At 44.7% G+C, this 10472-nt stretch overlaps 1 protein-coding gene across 1 annotated transcript in view; it reads right to left on the minus strand.

Annotated features, from left to right (window-relative positions):
• The window catches only part of MOXD1 (monooxygenase DBH like 1), a 51191-nt gene extending 41278 nt beyond the window's left edge, over positions 1-9913 (minus strand). Inside the window, exon 1 of the mRNA XM_074924003.1 lies at positions 9560-9913. Coding sequence (XP_074780104.1) covers positions 9560-9832 — 273 coding nt within the window. The 5' untranslated portion in view covers positions 9833-9913. The remainder of the gene's footprint in view (positions 1-9559) is intronic.
• Between the last annotated feature and the right edge of the window lie 559 nt (positions 9914-10472).

Consider the following 10472-nt stretch of genomic DNA (forward strand, 5'->3'; position numbering starts at 1 on the left):
CATTTCTTAGCAAGTCTCCAGAGGACACAGCTGTAACCAAAAAGACCTCCTGCAATATAGCCTTGACTTCCATGAGCCTGCAGGGAAAACACAAAAATAACTAGAAGAAGTTCTGTAATTAAGGTATTAGCTCAGATATGCCTCAATAACGTGATTGTCAGTGTAATTATTTCACTCGCCTGGATGACAGTCAAAGACAGGTCACAGCTCTGGCTCACTGTGTGGGGCTTGTTTCATGGCTGGCAGCAAATACTTTGGGGAAGGTGGTCTCAAAGCCCAGGCCCCAGGATAGGACCATGCGGCTCCCGTGGGGGGAGAGCTGCATTGGAGAGCTGCATCGGGCGCTTGCAGACCTGCCTGCCCGAACGCTCGCTGCCTACCCCTGCTGTTAACACGGAACAACATCTTGCTCGGTGACTCACTTTAAATTATTTTGTGGGTAGATGCTAATCTGACCAACTAACGTTAATCTTTCCCATGTGAAAATTTCTGTGAAGTAATTAATTCCTTGTCTCTACTTACTTCCTCTGCCTGATACATGCCACCTTGACACAGCCTTGAATATCAGGGTGCTGAGAATATCTGGGAAGCAAATGTACGTGGTGCCCATGAAGACAAAGATGGTGATTTAATCCCTAAATCCTACAACTCCAGAGTGCAGTGGGACTGCCCTAGAGGAATTAAGTGTGAGTACACTTGCCAGGAGTTAAAGAACTGCCTCTATTACTATTTTTATCTCCTTTGTTGAAAATTATCCAGATGTTCATCACAAAAATAATATCAAATAATGTACCAAAAAAATTTCTGAACAGTTCACAACTTGATTGCTCAGCTTCTCACATGAAAACAGTTTGTTTACCAGCTTTAAAACAAAATAAGGCCACATTTCCAAGGAAACATACTGATCTCTTTCTGTTCACAGAAGAGATTGTAAGTCAAACTTACACACACTGTGCTCAATTTATTCATCAGAGCTTATAAGTCTTTAAGACACGTGTTTGTGTATAAAACATAAAGAACAGGATGAGGTTATCAAAAATGAAGACACACTGCCAAACTGTGATGCCACATGCTTTTCAGCAGAATCTTGGGAAAGTAAGAAAAAGTTAGTTGTAGATATATCCATATAAATATATGTCTGTATCTTTACACATCCTCTATGCTTCCTTTCAGAGTAGAAAAATAAGAATAAATTAAAATTCTGCTCCTATGGTACAAATGCAATCAATCAAAACCACCACATCTGGACAGCCTACACTCCACCTATGTCCTTGTGTCTAGTCAAAGGAGAAAGCTGTGTGCCTCTGAAGGCCTTTGAAAAGTGACTTATAAGGCCGGAGGACAGCATGGAGGATGGATCCACCAGATGCCAGAGAGTGGACGTTAGGCATCTGGGCTTCAGCCGAACTGAGGATTTCTAAATACAGTTCAAAACTCCCTCGGGGCAACCAAGTGTAACACAAAATTCACCTAAATTCATAAGTTTCACTCCTTTAATTCTGTAGAGAAAGGACTGCAACAGTTTCATCAACAGAATTACAGTGCTTCCATATCTATCACAGATGGTCTGAAATGTGCCTTGTATTGGAACAGTTTATTCTTCCTACTGGGTAGGAGAAGGCTCTAACATGGTGTGACCTCTTTTACACAGATTCGGTTTTGCCACCAGTTAGCTAGAAAACCTGTGTATTTTGTAGGATGGATTATACAAGTCCTCCTGAATTTCACAGAGTCCCAGCAGAGTTCTGCAATAATTATCAAGTCCTTAAAACTGAATTTCTGAAACACCCACAAGCACAAATCTGACAACATGGATTTATGTACTGATTCAGCACTCGCATACAGATTCTTTGGGTTTTTATACACACAAAAGTATATATCATACATTAAAAGAATATAAAGTTTTCAAGTTTCACATCAGCTCTGTAGAAGTGTAAGCACTGCAGAAAGAGAAAATAAGGCTGAAATGACTATATTTTTCTAGTATGAATAACTTATTTTGGTGAAATAATAAGTGTTTAAAACAAAGTTTCAGAAGTGTTATTGTTCATGCTACATAATAAGCAATATGCTATTTTTATTTCAGAATTTGTTTATGTAAACTGTTTACATGTGAAACATAGAAAGTTCCTGCATTCTCTTTGATAATATTGTATAAAATGGCATTTTAGACTCTGGACTAAGTTGTGTGATCCATCAAATAATTAGGTATCTCCTTCTTCATGTTACCTAGAAGTTAAAAGAACATATGGAAAATGAAAAATACTCCTGACAGTACAAGTTATCTTATGTTCTTTTCCAGATGCGAAGCCAATCACGTTATCCTGTTTTTCAGGTCCATTAACTTCTCTCTCTTTTTAAAAAAAAAATGTTTTGCAGCATATATGGTTTCTGATTGCTGCTCTACAAACAGTCAGAGAGAATAATTTCCTAAGGATGTGAAAAGAGGCTCGTTTCTCCTCTGAGAACATAAGCACAGCTGCAGAGGGAAGCCTGACCCCACAAGCATCACCAGCTGTCATTGCAGACTTGAACAGGTGTTTATGGGACTCTCTCCCCATATCTTTACAATGTGCAAGATTGTTTTGTTTATGATATGCATTTCCCATCCCAAATTACATACAGCACCTTTCAACCTCAAGGATATTAAAATAACTCTCAAACTGTGGCTCCGTCCAGCAATCGCCTTGTGGGCTTGGGTTGTGAGCAGCTCTGCCCCTGTTATTTATACATGCTGTCCTTCTCAACCAGGAGATCGCTGCCATTTCAGCAGCGATTTAACACTTACAATTGAGTAAAGGGACAAACCAGGAATGGGAAATGAGGGAAAAACAAGCTATGTTGAAACTAGTCCTCACTTACAGTCTGTAGCCAACCCATGGAGTTTTGAACATTCCCAAACTACCCAAACTGACGTCTAAGACCAGGGCTGAAGACAAGTTTGGTAAAGGAATCAGGAAGCTGTAACCAAGATGAAAGTTGGTGCAGGAGAGCATTTATCAGAGTATAAATAAGATGGATAAATTGCTACAGTACGCGAAAGAACTGACCAAAATGTTTGTCTGAAATAAGCACCAAGCTATGTCTTCCTGGGTTTCCAAAAAAATAACTGTGGTTAGCATTTCTCTTTTTTATTGTTGCATTCAATCTAGATGGAATCCTGCTGCTCATGATTCCAGCGCACACTAGATGTTACCACCAAAAAGAAGCTGGTTTTACATTGTATTTGGCAAGAAGCAAACAGACCATGAGTTTACAAATAAGCAAACCAAACTTTTTTGCAACCTCAAATAAATTTCAGCTTGAGTTTCAGGCAAAGATCTCACTATGCTCTTATGTTAGGGAAAACCAGAGCCCACCCACAGAAAGCTAACACAAAGCAGGAGTCTGAAAGCATCACTACTCCTTATGAGAACACCTTGAGAGTATTCCAGTTGACTGATCTAATCTTGGGACTGGCCCCAAATGAAAAAATATCCACAGAAATGGTACAGCGACAGCAATCAAGTGGTTGCAAGAAGCTCCTAAAGTAGCTGGGATCAGTAAGTTCAGCTGCTGCCCCATGAGCAGTCTGTTTGTAACTCATTTACCAATTTATTTATTTTTTTTACCTACACAGCAGATTAGCATGAAGTCATTGATAGGAAGCCTGGATCTCACTTATATGGGCAGTCTCAAGAAGCGCCACACAATTCCTGGTACAATACCAATTAAACTGGTTGAATTACACAGGAGTAAATGCAGATTATTTACTCCAGGTGTACTACTAACTTCGACAAGGATAGAAAATTTTTATCTGTAACAAATAATTGTGGGTGTGTCTGCAATTTAAATGCAGACATACACATGTATACAGATACACATTTTCCACTTGTATATTTACATAAACGGACAATGCATGTATGTGTGTGTACATGCACATATATTTTCCTTGCAAAAAGAGGGTGTGTATTTTTTTATACATGAAACACAATTATTTACTTAGAGACATGTCTTTCCCAATTCAGATTACAAATCACTTGAATACACTTCAGTGTATTTCTTATATCTAGTTAAATGTTGCCCGGGGCAGCTTCTCGGTAGCCTACAGCCAGCAGCGACACCCCTTGGTTTCTGTGGTGTTCCTGGGAGATGTGAAAACATCACTTTCTCCACACACAAATGAAGAACACTGAAATGTGGAGAGCTCTCTAACTTAACATACAAAGGTTAAGGAGCACAAGCGATTAGAAGCTGAAATACGACATCGCTTATCGGCGTGGATAATTTGACTTAGCAGCAGAGTCCCAAGGACCTATCCGAGTCTTTACATCAAGAATAAATGTTGATTTAAGAGGTTATATTCCAGTTATAGCCGAAGCTATAAAGCTAGATTAAAGGCTGTCCTAACACAAACAGACTAGACAAAACATGTAGCAAAGTGTTTTAAGGGAAAGAAAATCTGTAAGTAGGAGATACTGCACGATCCAATCTTACAACTGCAATTTATCACAAGGAACGTTCCTCACACAGAAGCCACATTTAACTAGCACAAGGGTTTTTTTTGTTTTAATTACTTTAATGACTTCAATTATGAGGAAGTTTTAAGGGATTTCCAAGCATAACTATTAGTGATATTTTTTCCCAAAATTTCTGTATGTGCCTTAGAAAATCTCACCTCTTCCCTCTCTTAAGGTACTTGTTTCTGAGAATTAAATAATTCCCCCATTATTTTAAGCCTTTGTATCACTGATGGTGGCTACATTTCCATGCTGCCCCAGGTACCTATTTTTGTCAAGCTGTAAGAAAATTTACTTTTTTTGGTGTTTCCAAAATCCAAAGGACAAGAAAAATACCATAAAGAACAAAAAGCTCTTGCAAAATAGCCCCCCCCCAAGCCGGCAAAATACAAGAGCTACAGAATTCTTCTCATCTTTTGTTCACCAACTGTTGCTTCCTTGTCGTAACTATTGTACCTCTGAAAGGGAACTACAAAGCACCCAGCCAGTGGAGATGTACACTGGAGTGTCTCTTTATGCCCCACACCGAAGCCAAGAGGGACTCATTAGTCATCTGGAGATTTTGCCCCAATGCCCAAAGGCATGAAATACCTCCAACAAAGCACCAACTGAGATATGTCAGTGTGGCACTCACTTTGCATCTCTCTCTTGGTGCCTTTCAAGTTGTTTTCTAAACACTTCTTTTGTTGCTGTTGGCATGAGTGCACTTAAAAGCAGCATATCGTTAAGTACAGAGAATGCTCACTGTTTTCAGTCCTTTAAAATCTTTTCCAAGTACTTCCCTATGAGCAATTAAGCTAACTCTATGGGATACATTTGATAACAGATATTCTTTAGTTTGGGTGACAGTTAACAAGCAAGGCTGTAATGAATAATAAAGTGCTTTTTAGTGACACACAGTCCCTATTCACCCTGAGTAGGGACTATTTTTGTGCAAGTTCAACAGAAGATTCTAACAATGCAACCCTCTTGTATAACTTGCACAAAATAGGCATTCATCAAGGAGGATTACTGTCCCCAAAATGGGGCTCTCAGCAGCTACGTGCTGTGGGTGGGGATGCACAATTCCAGACAGGGGTGGAGACCAAGGAAAAGGCATGGGTCTAGCATGAAAATGCACGCTGTCTCAATTCATAAGCACAAAAGAGATGCATTTAAATAAAACATAAAATAAATACAGAGGAAAAAACTAGATGCTAAAGCTAAGGCTGCCCCAAAAACTTTCACAAAGAGTAACATGTGCTGCAAGTGACCATGACAATATTTCAAGGTAACATTTTCTTAAGTATGAACTCTCCTTCTGAGTCCACTCCCTCCCTATAGAGACAAAGGCAGTTTCCAGCTTTCCAGCACCAACCCCCATCAGTATCTTCTACTTGTTCTCAAACATGCTCACCCAAACCACATGTAATCTGCCGCTCTGTCACCACACGGCTCTCAATAACATGAAAGAATAATTTGTTCACTCATCTTCCTCTTTTTCTGCTTGGTAGAGGTGCCTCCTCATGACAATATAGTAAAGCTCTGTGTATGTATATACGTATTCATGCTATGTCCTCTACATCCTCTGAAAATACATCTTGGTCCCCATTCCAAATACTGAACCTCTGAAACATTAGGATAGTAAATATGTAATTTTTCGATCTTTCAAATGCTCTTCAAAAAACTACTCTGGTATACCATGGAGGTTTGTTCTTCTCTCATGACATCGTAACACTTTTCACCTTGATATATTTAGAGAGAACTAAACCTCAGACTTTCAAATCATTTTAGTCTTTACTTATACCAGACACCTTTTTGGCTTAAATACAGCTCAAACACGGAAAAGCAAACCAAAACAAATAACTCAAGTTCAGGATACACCTAAAAACTGAGAAAGTAAAACCCAATCTCAGACATCCAGAACTTTGAGTCACCAGATTTTTTCAAGGCAAGCACTGTCTGCCTGCAAGCATCTACTTGCTCTGAGAGGATGAAGAATAAATGCCAGAGGAAATGTTTTCTCTCTTCTCTGAAAACTATCTGGAAGTTTTCCTCTACCTTGATACACAGATCTTCCACAGACTAAGGCGTATCTGCTTTTACCTTTACTGACGGCTGTAGTCTAACTACATTTACATGTTTGCTCCAAGAAGAGGACTCTTACCTCTGAGAACACTTTCTATTTTTAAAGGAGGAAAGAGAATTTAAGGGGGGAGGGGGAAGAGGCTAAAATCTCTCAAGAGACTAGCAATTTCAATGCCCACTTGAAAGGCTACAAAGGTGTTTCAGAACATCTTCTGAAAATCAGGCCACTAACAAGCATCTCAAAACTTTCAAAGAAACCAAAAAATGACCCTTCTAAGAGTTTAGACCACGATGCACATTTTCCAACTGATGATCATGGAATAAAAACATATTTCTAAAACCAAAAAGAAAAGTAAGTTCTTTCATTATAGGGTGTACATATTTTATAGAGTGCAGCTAGGCATAAAACCACATACTTTCAAGGACACTATCTATGAAAAATTCCTTTTCAGTAGTCAATAATGTAAATTATGATGATATATACTTAACAGAGAATGTGTTTTTAAAATACTAACTTTGTGTCCAGTAAAGGGAAGAATTAGATATTATTGAAATAGCATTCTTGAACACTTCATAGCAATTCCTGCTGAGTGGCCAGAAAAAGCCTTTGGACAAATTTTGTTTCTTCATTGTCTTTGTTTCTGGCCTTTCCTTGTTGGTGCAAGTATGGAAATATTTTAACAGAGCAACTTCTTAAAAGACCTCAGTCCAGCTCAAAAAGAAACCTTGCTGCCTGCAACTGAAGAAGGAATTGGGATGGAGAAAACCTCACGTTCCAAGTCAGTTTAAGGCAAGTATTTACTCCCTGCCTTACCTACTCAAAAAGCACAACAAAATAACTCAGCAAAGCAGATGTTTATGTGCTAAATCAGTGTTTTAGGAAAAATATCAGCTGTTCTGTAACAGGAAGCACTTGCTACAGTCCTTCCCTCTTCTGTCTCAGTTGTATTTGTCACGGGAGGCCAGTGAATAAAATCTTTGGAATAAGAATGGAATCTGTATGGGGCCATTTTTAAAAGATGCTGAAAACCTGTGAGGGGTGCTGAAAAGAGCCACAGAAGTACTCTGGGTGCTGGGCAAAATGTCCTGAGTAGGACACTTAAAGAGCTCAATCCATTTATTTCATGCAAAAGAAACTGAGGAGTGACTTGATTATGGCATATAAATAACTTTATGGAGGTGGGATGGTGGGGGGAGAAGAGTTTTTAATATAGTAGAGAAAATACATAGCTGGAATCTGAACTCAAACTAACACTGGAAATCAGGAACGGCACAGACTCACAATGGCCACAAATGATCAAGTGATGGATCCTCCATCACTGGATGTCTTTACCCTAGATCTGGATGCCTTTCTAAAAGGCTTGCTTTACCCTAACAGGATCTACGAACTAACCAAGCACAGAGTTTGGGTTTCTTTTAATGGTTAATAGGTGTTATCATCTGAAGTGTAAGGCTCCAGAAAGACTCACGTTCTGTGAGCTAAGAGCTCATTGCTCAATGAACTGAATAGGGTTTTTTATTATTAGTGTTTTATTTAGACTGAGGTTTTAAGAAAATTGATCTTAATTTTGAAATATGGAGAAAAAATATTCTGAAAATGATCAGTCTGAACTTAGGTAAGACAAATACTTGCTTGAACTTCATATAGAAAAACTAATGGGGGAAAAAAAAAAAAAAGTGGGGAGATTTTTATGCCGAAAGCTCTCTTTTTCTAGAAAAGTTTTGATTTGATAAAACCTTAATCGTCGGGAGACCATATTAAGCATTTAGTTTTCTTAGGTGAAATGTTAAGAAAAATCTGTATTCTTAAAGAAAAAGATCTCAAAACATAAGCAGCAGCTTCAAAGATCAACGAGTTCTAACACAGTGAAGAAAAGACAAACAACTTCTCCCAGACTGCGCTCTTAACAATTAGGTGTTACTCTGCTCTTAAATTGCCTCTCTAAAAGTTATTATTCAGGCAGCGGGGGGTGACAAGCTGTGATGCCGGGCCTGATTCCCCTTGCACTCAACCGTGGGACAAGCTGTCCCTACTGCCCCAGCCCCAGAGCAGCCCCTCCAGGCTGGATCTCCGGTCGCTGAGAGGGGACCGGAGGAAGGTGTGGGTCCCTTCCCCTCTCACGTCTCCTCCTACCCCACGGGCCAGCGGTGCCTCCTGGCGCGGACGGTGGCTGGAGGCACCGGCGGAGCCTGTGGCCCACACGCCTGTTGCCAGCCGTAGCCCCGGCTGTGGACAACCACAGGAACACACCTAGAGAATTACACCCGTGCGGTCGGGCTACTCTGAGGTTGCTTTGCCAGAACAAGGACAAGCACCGGGACCCCAGCGGTTACTCTAAGTCCTCTTCGCCATCTGGGTCAAAACTCCCCCAGGTGAGGAGGAACACCAAGGGCAGGAGCAGCACCGGCTGTGTCCCAGCAGGCGAGGATGGCAGCAGGCTGGGCAGCTGGCGGGATCGTGCCCTCATGGCAGTGGGGTGACAAAGAGGAAGCTCGGGCGGCACCAGGACGCGGCCGAGCTCGGTCACTTGTTGGCAGGTGAGGGGAAAGGTGCCGCACCTCGCTGGGAGGGGACTCCGCCATCCCGCCCCGCTCCCCCTCGGGTCTAGGCTCGGGGTCCGGCAGGGAGAGAGTGTCCGAGGAGACAGAAAAGAGCTGTTGCGTTTTCTGGGTAAGGAGGAAGGAAACCCGACACCTTTGCCGAAACCCGTGGAGAAGTTTAGAGGGGAGATTGGCAGGGAGCGGACCGAAAAGGAAGAGCTCCTCCGGGAGGAGAGGAACGCAGAACAATAGGGATAACCACCAAGCTGGAAGTTAGAAGCGAAGAGGTTTGGGGATGCGGGGCGAGGAGGCTGCAAAAGGAAGAGGGGCAGCGAAAGAGGCGCGTTCCGAGAAAGAAACGCCAGGGGAAGGCGGGCGGATAAAGAGGGCGCGGGGCGCGGGGCGGGAGCGGGGTGCCGCGTCCGGCGGGCAGGGAAGGAGCCGGGCCTTACCTGCAGGTAGGGCTGGCCCCTCTCCACGCCCCCCACCACGATGTCGGCCGAGGCCATGCCGCCGCTGGCCGAGAGCCCGAAGCCCACGTAGCCGCGGGTGCGCACCTCCAGGCGGAAGGCGAGGGCGCTGCCGCGGCGGCCCCAGCGCAGGCGGTACGCGGCCGCGCCGTCCAGCACCGCGCTGTGCGGGTACCTCTGCGGCGGCGGCCCGGCGGCAGCGGCGGCCCAGAGCAGCCCGCCCAGCACCAGCGCCCAGGGGCGCAGCCGCCGCATCCTCCCGCCGCGCACCGGCGGCCGCCCGTGGCTCTGCCTGTGCCCGGGCGTGTGCGTGTCTGCCGTCCGTGCGCGTCTGGCTGCGCGTGTGTGTGCGCGGAGGGGGGGCCGGGTGCCCCGGTCACCCCGCCCCCGCTGCGGGCGGCCCCGTGCCGGCCGGCCCCGTCGGGGCAGTGCCCTCGGCAGCCGCTTTGTTCGCTCCCCGCCCCGGCCCGGCGCCGGCGGCCGCCCCCGGCTCCCCCGCGCCGCCCGTCGGGGCCGGGCCCCCGCCGCGCCGGCAGCACCTGCCGTGCCCTCGCCGCGGCCGCCGGGCTCCCGCGGGGGCTTCCCGGGGAGGCGCTCGCAGCTCGCGTTGACGGGAAAAACCCTCCTCCCGACGGGGGCGATGCTGGCGGGGGACCCCTCCGGCCCCGCGGAAGCTTTAACTCCGGTGGGAGAAGCCCGCGGGAGGAAGCCTGGCGGCACACGGGCCCTTCCCAGATCTCGGCCCCCTCTGGACTTGGAGTGAGAGCAGGGTGCCGCGGACGGGAGGCTGAGCGGGAGATCCCCCGGCGGGAGAGTTATGTTTGCTCTGTAAGTGGGAAACGGGGAGTCGCGGAGCTCAAACCCCCACCCGCGTCCCTTGGTGTCCCCGGTGCCA

Source organism: Athene noctua, chromosome 1 (assembly GCF_965140245.1).
Source record: "Athene noctua chromosome 1, bAthNoc1.hap1.1, whole genome shotgun sequence".
Classification (NCBI taxonomy): Eukaryota; Metazoa; Chordata; class Aves; order Strigiformes; family Strigidae; genus Athene; species Athene noctua.